Raw genomic sequence first — 12,779 nt, 5'->3', positions numbered from 1 at the left:
AGGAAGGCCATGTGCCTGATCCCTGGCTCAGATTGGGTCTCCTGGGATCCTTGAAGCAAGCAGCATGGTGCCATGTGGGTTGGGGGTCATACCTGCTAAGGGAATCTGAGGTGTTGGCTTTGGGGCAGCAGAGCATGGGAGGGTGGGAATCTTGTCAAAGATAAAGGGGATGGGAGCTGTGCATGCTGGAATGCTGAATGACTACACTGGTCACTTGATCTCTGTGAAGCAGCCTAACAAGACTCTAGCTCAAGCTAGGTAGAACAGCTCAAAAGTTAACACTTGCCTGAGGTGGCTTAACATTAAGATGCTTAGAGCATACTTAGCACAGTTGAAATGTGCTTTAATGCATTTTAAAGTGACTTTAGAATGGTTTTTAAAGGGTTCTAGAGGATTCTAGAGATGAGTTTGGAACCCTCTCATTGATGAACTTGCAACACTTGCAGCAGCAGATGCGAATGACTGGGACATGCTCATCCACACAATCCCTGTAATACACTGCTGACATAGTATAGACAAGTTGCCAAATGCCAAGTCTCATTTACCAGACTAGGGTACAAACTGTTCAGGAAGGACAGGCAGGAGAGAAGAGGAGGGGTTGCACTTTATCTAAGACAGCTGTATGATTGCTGAGAGCTCCAGTATGAAACTGGAGATAACCCAGAGACTGGGTAATGTTGTGGTGGTATAGACCACTTACACAGGAGGATGAGATAGATTAGGCTTTCTTCAGACAACTAGCTGAAGTATCCAGATCACAGGTCTTGGTTCTCATGGGGAATTTCAATCACCCTGACATCCACTGGGAGGGCAATAGAGCAGCGCACAAGCAATCCAGGAAGTTTTTGGGGAGTGCTGGAGATAGCTTCCTAGTGTTGGAGAAATCAATTAGGGTCTGTGCTTTTCTCGATATCTTTGTACTCACAAACAGGGAAGAATTGGTAGGGAATATAGAAATGGATGGGAAGTTGGGCAGCAGCAACCACAAAATGATTGCATTCAGGATCCTGAAAAAAAGGAAGAAAAGAGAGGAGCAGAGTATGGACCCTGGACTTCAGAAAAGCAAAATTTTGACCCCCTCAGGGAACTGATGGGCAGGATCCCCTGGAAGGGTAGTCTGAGGGGGAAAGTAGTCCAGGAATGCTGGTTGTATTTTATAGAAACTTTACTGAAGCCATAGGAACAAACCATCCTAATGTGCAGGAAAAATAGCAAATGTGACCAGCTTGGCTTAGCAGAAAACTCCGTCAGTGAGCTTAAACACAAAAAGGACGCTTACAAGAAGTGGAAGCTTGGATAAACAAGTTGGGAGGAGTATAAGAATAGTGCTCAGACATGCAGGGAAGGAGTCAGGAAGGCCAAAGAGCAATTGGAGTTGCAGCTAGCAATGGATGTGCAGGGTAAAAGGAAGGGTTTCTACAAGTATGTCAGTAACATGAGGCTGGTCAGAGAAAGTGTGGTTCCCTTACTGAATGATGGAAGCAACCTAGTGACAGATGTTGAAGGAAAGGCTGAAGTACTCAATACCTTTTTTACCTCAATCTTCACAGGCAAGGACAGCTCCTAGACTACTGCACTAAGCAGCAAAATTTGCGGGGGAGGTCAGCAGCCCTCAGTGCTGAAAGAACAGGTTAGGGACTATTTTGAAAAACTGGATGTGTGCAAGTCCATGGGGCCAGATGCAGATTGCAGAGCCACTAGCCATTATCTTTGAAAACTCACTGCAATCAAGACAGGTCCCAGGCAATTGGACAAGGGCAAATATAGTGTTCATCTTTAAGAAAGGGAAGAAGGAAGATCCAGGGAACTATAGACCAGTCAGCCTCACCTCGGTCCCTGGAAAAATCACAGAGCAGGTCCTCAAATAATCCATTTTTAAGCACCTGAAGGAGAAGAAGGTGATCAGAAAGAGCCAGCATGGATTCACCAGGGCAAATCATGCCTGACTAACCTGACTGACTTCTAGGATGAGGGAACTGGCTCTGTGGATGCAGAGAAAACAGTGGACAGATTGTACCTTGACTTTAGCAAGGCTTTTGATACTGTCACACACAGCATTCTTGCAAGCAAACTGAGGAAGTATGGGGTTGGATGAATGGACTGTAAGGTAGACAGAAAGCTGGCTGGATCATTGGGCTCATTGGGTAGTAATCAATGGCTCAATGTCTAGCTGGCTGCCAATATCAAGTGGAGTGCCCCTGGGGTCAGTTTTGTTCAATATCTTCAGTTAATGATCTGGACAACAGGTTGGATTGTACCCTCAGCAAGTTCGCAGATGATATGAAGCTGGGGAGTATAGTAGATACATTGGAGGGTAGGGCTAGGATTCAGGGTAAACTAGAGAAATTGGAGGACTGGGTCAAAAGAAATCTCATGAGGTTCAATAATAAAAAGTGCAAAGTCCTGCACTTAGGACAGAACAATCCCATGCCTGAGTACAGGCTGGAGACCAACTGGCTAAGCAGCAGATCTGCAGAAAGGGCTGTAGCAGACAATAAGCTGAATATGAGCCAACAGTGTGCCCTTGCTGTGAAGAAGGCTAATGGCACACTAGGCTGCAGTAGTAGCAGTGTTGCCAGCAGATAGAGGAAAGTAATTATTCTGCTCTATTCTGTACTGCTGAAGCCACATCTGAAGTACTGTGCTCAGTTTTGGGCCCCCCACTACACAAAGACATGGACAAGTTGGAGCAAGTCCAGTGGAGAGCAACACAAATGGTTCAGGGCCTGGGGCACATGACTTCTGAGGACAGGCTAAGGGAACTGGATTCGTTTAATCTGCAGAAGAGAAGACAGAGGAGATTTGATAGCAACCTTCAACTACCTGAACGGGGGGGTTCCAAAGACAAACTATACTGTTCTCATGACAGATGACAGAACAAGGAGCAACGGTCTCAAGTTGCAGCAACAGAGGTTTAGGTTGGATATTAGAAAGAAACTCTGTCACTAGGAGGGTGGTGAAGCACTGGAACAACTATCTACAGAGGTGGTGGAAGCTCCATCCTTGGAGGTTTTTAAGGCCTGGCTAGACAAAGTTTTGGCTGGAATGATCTAGTGGGGATGATTCTGCTTTGAGCAGAGGGTTGGACTAGATGGCTTCCTGAGATCCCTATGATTCTCTAATCTAGGACTAATAGGGGGAATAGAATCCAGCCCCTTGAAAGGTAGTTCAACCCTGGAATGTAATTATGTAAAGAGGAAAAAAAAGGACCCTTTTTTATTCCATAAATTTATAATACAATTATTCAGCTAGCTCTCACTTTAGGGAGTATTTTACATTTTTTCCTGCTTTATATACCCCTGTTAGCATAGCAGAACATAACAGTTCAGAGGGAGTGAGCTGAATTCTATTCTGTCATGTACACTGCCGTTATATTTGTTTATTAAATTTCAATTAGCTGCATCTGTGCAGACCTCCTGAAGGCAATGGGGTTGTCTTTATGACAGAAACATCATGTTAATAACTGACAGCATAATTTGAAAGCATTGGGGCTACAAAGATATCACTTGGGGAATAATTTGCCCAGCAGAATCCTTATTACTGATGATGTTCAAGAGGAGAAGAATGCAGCCTGTTTCTCAGAGACCCAGCTTATCTTACAGGGTTGACAATTAGTTAAATAATCATTAATTTACTCGCAAAATGAGCACACTTGCTATTTAAGTTAATGAAGGTTTGTGACATTTCAACCGACACATTGAAATGTAGCCCAGGTACAATGTAGCACAAAACCAAACTACCTAGGAAAACAGCCAAAACTAGTTTTAGAATCAAAGTTGCATGTCGGTTCCACTTTCTTCTTGTTCTACTTAGAGCAGTGGTGACCAATCTTTCTGTTAAGCCAATATCAACACCTGCTCCAAGTGCCACTCCAATCCCCTTCCTCTGCCGGATCTGCTGCTCTGCTTTTTGATCCCTGTTTAATATGCCCATGCACACTTCAGCACCAGGGTGAGGGGCCAACTGTGGAGATGCTCTGGCAGCCAGAGCATCTTCGTGGAGGACCCATCCTCCAATTTCCTCAGGAAACTGCTTTTATAAACTTCAGTTTTTTTAGACCCCTGGATAGCCAGGGGTCTAATTTTCTCCCCGCACTGCAAACTTGCAGTGCAGGGAACATTTTTTCATTCCCACACATGCCTCTTGCCACATCTCAAAGGGGTTTGAGACAAGGCAAGAGACACGTGCATGCTTGTCTGGAAATGGCCCTTGTGTATGATTTTGTTGTCCTTACATTTATATGAATTGTGGTATTTGATATAGATGCAATATTGATATATTGTTATACATTAGCTAAGAATGTTTAGTAAGGCAGTGATTAACTCAAGTGTTCCTCATCTCTTCACAATTAGGAGAAGTAATTGCTAAGAATTAGCATCTGACATCAGTTTGTTTACTCAAACAGGCCCTTCCAGATGATGAAGAATCTATATTTTTAAAAATGGAACCAATAAGAATGTCACCTGGCTATTCAGACCACTGGAGGAAAGACATTTTCCACAGTGGGGAAATGCAGACAGAAACAGTATTTTGACAAGAGTGGATTACTTATTTATACTCATGCAATGATGCAAATATTCTCCAGTTTCTACTTGGATCAGGAAAGACTTCTAGTTCCCTAAACACGTGGGAGGCTTTGTGCATAGTGTGGCCTCCGCAAGAATCCGCTAGGTGATGTATGTAAATGACAGATAAGGAACCATACATAAACTTTGCCTTGAGAGCAAGCATTTGTCTTAATGCTTCTAGGGCAGGTGGTGCTTTGGTACCTCAGCTAGTGAGCCAAATAGAAAATTTGTTCAGATTACTGTCCTGATATTTCCTTTTCTATATTCTTCTTATATCTCTGCCTGTATCTCATATAATGATGACTGATTTCTTATGTTTACTCTTGTTTTTATAAGAATTATTTTCTATCATTTTAATTTACTTATTTTGAGGCTAAGTGTGATTTCAAAGTATTTGACCATACAGGCAGGCCTCTGCCAAGGACATGGGAAATGTATCTTTTCTGAGCACATACGTCTAGCTAGCAAAATCCCCTCTACTAAGGGCTAGCAAGACCTATGTGAGACAGGTAAGGCTGAGGTGCCAGCAGTCAAGGAGTTGGCCCTTAACACACTTCAGTCTGTTCTCTGCAGGGAGCAAAGATGTTTGGAACACAAGGGCACCATGAAGGTCCCATTCCCCCCAGGAATGTCTCTCAAAGGCACCCCTGGCAACATCTAGAGCCCGGGAATGTCACATTGCTCCTTACTTTCCCATCCATGTTGGATCAACTGGATTAGTCAGCACATTTGGAGTAGAAAAGGTGAGAGGGAATTCCAGAATCAAGGTTCCACTCTCGATCTTCTTCCAGCCTAGCTGTGCTCTGACTGTAAAGTCTATTGCCCTACTCTCATAGGGATTAGGAATCTATATAGCAGGCTTAGTGGTGTAAGGGTGCTCTTATATTCCTCTTTTTCTTCAATGATTATGTGTAGCTGGACTCACAGTTAAGTCCTTATGATAAGACAGGCCCCGAGGGCAGCCACGGCATCCTCTGGGGGTCACCCTAATCTGGCCTGCACTGCAGGTCCTCGGTATACTCCCTACTTTTTATCTCACCTGTTACACCTTGGAGTCCTATCTAAATTGATTAGGAGACTATCCCCAAGTCCTGGAGTGATCTCCCTTGTGCCTGATTCAAACTCTGGTCTCTGGACCCTTCCTCTCCTAATAGAAGCTTGCCTATTCCCTACAGGCAGCTCACATGCCCCATCATGCCTTGCTGGCACTACCCAGACTCTATGATCACAGCTTATGAGCCTATGGGCTCTAATCATGGCTTCCAGCCTCCCCCATAGCAATGCCTCGCTCGTGTCACTGTCATCATCCACCTTCCTCTACAGGTTTCAGCCCTCTTCACCGTAGTCCTATTATGACTGGTTACTTTTGTTGTAGGCCTCTAGCCTGGGCCCACTTACTCTGACCCAGCTTCTCTTCTCTTCCCTTCCCTTCCCAGGGCTCAGGCCATGGCCCTCTTGGTCAAAGCCTGCTCCTATTTCTCCCTCTCCTGGGGATCAAGCTTTGACCATCTTGGCCTCAGCCCACCCGTGGGCCTCTGGCCCCTTCCTGATGTCAGGTTCCAACTTCACTGGCCATGTCTTTAGCCCTCTCAGATTTGGCCCAGGCTCTTGCATTACTGCCCTTTGCAGAGCTCCAAAACCTGACTACCTCTCAGGCACTCCTCCGTGGCCTCCTAGTCACCCCCACAACCACAATCTATTCCTCCGGTATAAACCTGAAACAAAATGCCAGCAACCTGCTTCAAATAAAACTCTCAAAGCCCTTCTGGGGTACCTCCAGGCCTGCAGCTTTCACTCCCCAACAGCTTAGGCTGCAGGAGCTCCTCCCTCTGCAGGGAGTCCAGGGCTCCACTAGTCCCTCCGCCTTAGGGATCCAGGCTTATATTACCTGAGCTCCTCCTTTTCTGTTAGGTGTTCCTTAACCAGGTGCAGGTGTGCTTCCTAGGCCTACTGAGCAGCTTGCTGATCTCCTGGCACAGCTGGAATTATTTCCCTTCTGACTACCTGGAGCTCTGTCTTATTGCCCTACTACTCTGAAGCCAGCTACCAGGTAGTTATCTGCAGCCCTTTAGCTCCCTAGATACCTCTTCTCCTGAAGCTAGCCCAGGTTCAGCTGCCTACTCTTGCCTGTACATCTTATCAGTTATAGTCTTCATCTTATAGTAACAGGATAGAGCCTCTGGCTTCCTATTACAGTCCTGAAAAAAGCCATGGAGCTGAGAGTCACTTTTCACAGAAGAAATATAACAGAATGGAGGGAAAATGGATAGACTGTAAATAATATGGAAACATCTACTCACAATACAAAACTGAATTTGTCATTATGTAAGCAAACAGCATTCTCTTTCAGTCTCTGACTCTCCATCTTTTCACTTCAATGTTTCTCTTATTACAGTTAAACACAACATTTTTCTTGATCATCTGGCATAGTGCTAGGCTAGAATATCAAGCATGTAACCAATCATGCTGGCATATCAAGCATGTAACCAATGATGCTTTTTTTTTCCATTACCATGATGTTCAGGACTCTCTCAATACTCTTTAACTCTGGCGCTTTTTTCTATGCAGATTATATAAAAGTGCATCCTTTCTTCACATTATCCTTGCCCTATTTTAATTCATTTCTACCTTAACATACTTGCCCTCAATGCAATAGATCCACGTATGATATGGCCCCGTTATCCCAAACTCAAGTAGCTGGGTCTTCCTGCTCACCATGTTTAACTGATTTCATTTTATATGGAAATGACTATTTCACAATATTCCAAAGAGGTCTTATTTGGATTTTGCAAACCAGCACTGGATCTGTGTCTTTAATCATTCGTCATTATAACCACAAGAGGACTAAGGTGCCTGCCTGGTATGCTAGATGTCTACATCTAAAATTTAGGTTTTCAAAACCCATGTTCACCTGCCACAGTAAAATCACCTAGGCACCTAAATCTTCTGCTAAGTCCTGACAATGCTAAGCAACTACATGCTTTGCTCACAAAGAAGTATTACTGGGATTCAGAAACCAGGCATTCTTCCATTGACATTCCATTTGGATGGACAAGAGGCATGAGAATGCCTTCAAAGCCCAGTGGCGCAGGACATTTACTTAGGGACATTTACCTACCGAGTTCCAGTACCTGCTCAAATGAATGTGTGTGCTGTGTGAAGTAGAACTGGGAGGCTGTCAGAGCCCACCCCAGAATACCATATAGCCAGGTGGCTAAAACATTCTCCTGGTATGTGAGAGATGTGAACACAAGTCCCATCAGACCTTTTCCATTATAGGAAAGGTTTGAGCATGTGTTCCCTGCATACAAGGTGATTGTTTGAGGTTCTTGAGTTGCAAGGGAAACCACCACTTTCTCTTCACCGTATTTCAGAAGAAAGGGCTAGCCTAGTAAATCCTTACCACCCCTCCAGTGATCACAGAACAACTGTCAAGATGGTAGTGACCTCTACTCACTTGTTTCCACATGGGCCAAGAACGTGCCATGAAAATGGCATGAAAATGTGGTCCAGAGAACACTCCAGGGCACACAGTGAAAAATGACTACATTTTTGCCAGTGAACTGTGCAGAGCAGGAGTGACTGGACAGTACTTGTCTCTTAGTAGCACTCTCAGGACTAAGCAGTGCAGTCCCCAGCTCCTTTTGTGGTTGTAGCCCTTGGATGCTTTGTATAGTTAATGGTGAAAGCTGAATTTTTGGAACAGTCTAAGTGGTAACTTGAATGCAGCACAAAAACAATTTGAAAGAATAAAATCCTTACCAGAGTATTAAACAGAGAAAATGCAGACACTACACAGACAACTAGAGACCTTAGAAAAATTTGCAAAGTCTAGTAATAATTAAAGTAATAACATTCATTAAACAAAGTAATAATATTTTATATTTAAATAACATAATTCATATGCTAATCTTTAATTGCTCCCATTGCTGATTCCATGCTCTAAAATAGAATGGATATTGTTACTTTGGGATCAACAAATTAACACCAGTGAATAATAAGCCACAGATGAAAATCCAGGGGAACTATTTTATTAACTGACAAGAAAATTTATATTATTGCACTGCTTCTAGATCTAAGCAAATTGATCCAAGTAAGAAGAAAAATGCCTCTCTCCAGACAGAATTTCTGCCCTTAGGTTTTTATGCATTCATTTTGTTTCATGACAAATTTAGATTAATCAAAGATTACAAAAATGCCTCTCTCAAATTTAAAAAAGGCAAAATAATTTTCATAATCAAAACTAGATAAAAAAGAGTTGCCTTCTGAAAGAAGTGGAAATGCTAGAGGGTTCAATTACACCTGTGTCTGACTGAATGCATTTTTCTTTCTTTTTTTTTCCATAATTTTTGTACCCTTTGGATAGCTGAGCTTTTATTCCAATATGCTGGATGATGTTTGTTTCATAGATATAATTTTTATTTAAGCCTGAGGAAATAATGGAGTAAGTAATATTTTTCCCTGTCAACTTTATGCGACGCCTCAGTGTTTGGAAGGACTTTGTACAGTGTTATTTTCCATATGTGAAATGTATATTAGTGCTCAGACTTGAACCCTGTTATCTGTGTGAGGCAATTACATAATTCTCAAGTCTCAAAATAAATTAAAAACCTCAGGTCTTTAAAATGGAGAACGGTTCAATTACTTTTTAGGAACCCGAGGACTAAACAAACTGGATGTTCAAATTTTGATTATGGAAAACATCTTCTCTTTGTTTCCTTTCAGAGGAATGAATCACAACATTTGCATGCTGAGATGTCACCTTTGTTAACTGAAAGTAAATAGGACACAGAAGAATGGAATTTCAAATGCTGATATTGATTAGACTTACGGGTACATGCCATAGTTGGTGGGTCTTTCTCCGCTCTGAAGTAACCTTTTTCACACTGACAGACAGAAGTTGCTTCTACATAGGTTAAACTGTGTGGAGGGCACTTGGAACACTTTATATTCCCAGCAAAAGCTTTATAGAATCCTGGCCTGCAAGCTGTAAAACAGGAAAACAATTTTTCATTATTATCAGGAGACTCCCATCATAAATACCTAAGTTCAACATGTTTCCAGTGTCCCCTCTTTTTCTTCCTAATCTAGTTACAGACCATACTGCAATCAGAGTAAGAATCCACTACCTGGCTTTGTATTCAGGTATCTGGCCTAAGTGGAAAATCTCTGTTCTCAGCATTTCAGGCAGGACAACCATGAAAAGAGACAAATTGCTCTCTTAGCAATTTACAGCCAGATTGTAGTCAGCACTACTGCTAGGGAAATAATGTGTAGAAGACTATAGCAATATCACAGACTGAAGATGTATTTTGCTTTCTGTTCATTTGATAATAGAGAAAAACTTGGTTAGTTTATTATCTAAGGCAGTGGTACCTAACCTTTTAGCCCCATGGGCTGGATGGGCAATGCCAGGTCCATCTGCAGGCCAGATGCAGCTTGTGGGCTTGATCTGGTGTTCAGGGCAGGTGGGGCTAGCCTTGATGCAGCCATGCAGGGCTTGCAAATGTGGCAGTGGGAGGAGGGGAGGGCAGTGGAGTACTATAGCTTCTCCTGCCACCAAATTTCCCAACCTGCAGGGAGCCCTGCGGGCCAGAGGCCATGGCTCCATGGGCTAAGTGTGGCCTGTAGGCTGCAAGTTGGGCACCCCTAGTCTAAGGTGTTCAATCTTTGTTATTAAAATAACTGAGTGCTTCACAGTAATGAATTTCTTACAACATCCCTGTAAATAAGGGTATGCTACAATTCCATTTTATAGATGGGTGAAAATACATCAGATCTACACAAAATACTTGCAGTCACAAGGGAAGCCACTAGTGAAATAGTAGCAATTAACTTAGGCTACACTTTTCCCAGGTTTCTACCAGTGCCATGGTGCAAGAGGCAAAAAAAGGCCAAGCCTTGGCTGGTGTGATGGTCCTAGTATTATATAAGCAAGCACAGTTTAGAGGAGCCCCAAGTCTACTTTAATTTCTGCCAGGATGCAAACTAGATCTCCAGCTTCCTTGGAGGCTGAAGAAATACAACAGTGTTTTAAATATACTTTAGGGTTCAAAGTATGCCAGGCAGAGCTCCTGAGCATCTGGGACAGAATACTGTACAGTATCTACTGATTTACTGCTGTCTGGTGACATACAAACCAGTCATTTTAAAAAAGCTAATGCTTCCGCCCAATAAATCCTCAAGCTTTCCCCCTACAATATTATTTTGAAAATAGCTTCAGACTCCGCACTGCATTGTGATAGAGATTTCTTTCTTTCTCCAGACAACTACCAAATTTGCTCACGCAAATCTGCATACCTGTTTTTGACTAGTTTATTGCAGTTATAGAATTACATATTCCTTTTCAGAAAACAGAACTGAAACAAATCAAAGTTTAGCTAAAACATCTAAGGGCTGCGCACCATTTCAGAATCCTTCCAACGTCTCCAGCTGTAACATAAAAATTCTTGCTATAAATATTACTTTGAAGATTGATGTGGCTTTTTCAGATTTTGACACATTCAGGCCTATCTGTTTTCCACTGCAACAATAACTAAGCAGTATTTCTGTTCTCTTGTCATAAGACAAACTAAAAATATGATAATGAAGTATTCTATAAATATGTAAAGACCACTACTGAGTATGCTCTTTGTATCTGTTTTGGTACCTCATATTAAGTGCATTTTTTTTAAGATGATCAATTGAGATCAACATATACTAGAAACAAATTCTGTCCCCTGTGTTTACCAAGAGTGCTTGATACAAGGCTAATCTCTTTAGTACCTGGGGTTGAAGCAAATGAGGGAACAAAAAAAAAAATCAGGGATTGGCAAAGACGCCTGTTCATTACATATCAGAATTCAGATACCATTTGTTGAAATGCAATTTCAAGAGTTTAGTTTAGGTCTAATAACTTCAACAACTTTCCCAGAATGCATCTCCTATTTGCATTCTAGAAGAAATCCATTCTATTAGCGCTGAAAAGCAAAGCAAAACAACAAATAGAACAACAAACAAACCCTAAACAGATTCAGTAGAAGAAAAATAAACTCTGGGACTCTTAACATTTAGAAAGCATAATTTAGGATCTAATATTGTTATATCTGAAGGCAATAGTTGCTACTGACTTTAATAGAAGGAGTTTGGTCTATACAACAAATGCCTTGTCTACATAGTACATTCTTCTGAGCAGCAGCTGCCTCAAGCATGCTCCCCTGCACCCAGTATGCAGCCTCCCAGGCTGGAAGTACCACAGCCACATTTGCACAGCACCGTAAGTGGGCTAGTCAGTAGGGGTGTGCAAAACAGGCTGTATTTGATTTTTATTTGCCCTGAATCGGGGAACTGTTGATTCAGATCACTGTCCCAATTCAATTCGGTCGAATCCGAATCTGAAGACTCAATGCTGATTCGGAGAATCAGCGACTTGGCCATAGACACAGCTTTAAATGTTTTTTCTGCATACCTCAAGGTACCAGGTGCAGCTCATGAATGCTGTGATAGTAGGGCAGATGGAGCATCCCCCTGGAATGTGGGGGTGGGTTCTTGCATGCTTAGTGGCAAACCCAGAAGTGGACAGGAAGTACTTCCTGCCCACTTCCAGGTCCAGCACTGAGCATGCGGGGGACTGCCCCCACCCCCTGTGCCTCCCTGGTTCAGCAATCAGCTGCAGCGGGACCCTAGGTGCCCCCCCAGACCCAGGAGGCACCAGTTGCCAAGCCGGGGGGCAGGTGGGAGTCCCTCATGTGCTCCCCAGTGGACCCAGAAGTGGACTGGAAGTGCTTCTGGTCCACTTCCAGGTCCACTGCCAAGCATTCTGGGGACCCCGCCCTGCAATCCCATGGGATGCTCCATCCACCCCAGAATTTCAGTATTCACAAGCCATCTGGTACCTTGAGGCACGCAGAAAAAACATTTAAAGCCGTGTCTATGTCCAAATCATCAGATTTTCCGAATCTCTCCAAATCAATTAAGAGGGTTCTGATTTGATTCAGAGAGATTAGAGGGTCTTCTGATTTGATTCGGATTTGGAGATTCAGCCACTGAATCTATCTGAATCTCTGCCAAATTGAATCAGGTATAGGCAGCGGAGTCCCCCAGTGCTCGGTCCTTGGGCCGGTGCTGTTCAACATCTTCATTAGCGACCTGGGCGAGGGTGTGGAGAGCACCCTGTTCAAGTTCGCTGATGACACCAAGCTGTGGGGTAAAGTGAATACACCAGCAGGCAGG

General features: G+C 43.1%; 1 protein-coding gene across 1 annotated transcript in view; it reads right to left on the bottom strand.

The window, feature by feature from the left end:
• Window positions 1-12,779, bottom strand: part of EPHA6 (EPH receptor A6) — a 948,424-nt gene that overhangs the window by 446,129 nt on the left and 489,516 nt on the right. The window contains exon 4 of the mRNA XM_019528673.1: window positions 9,400-9,555. Coding sequence (XP_019384218.1) covers window positions 9,400-9,555 — 156 coding nt within the window. The remainder of the gene's footprint in view (window positions 1-9,399; window positions 9,556-12,779) is intronic.

The sequence above is a fragment of the Crocodylus porosus genome, unplaced genomic scaffold, assembly GCF_001723895.1.
Source record: "Crocodylus porosus isolate Cpor-Errol unplaced genomic scaffold, CroPor_comp1, whole genome shotgun sequence".
NCBI lineage: Eukaryota > Metazoa > Chordata > Crocodylia > Crocodylidae > Crocodylus > Crocodylus porosus.
This window is presented reverse-complemented; position numbering and strand designations above follow the sequence as displayed.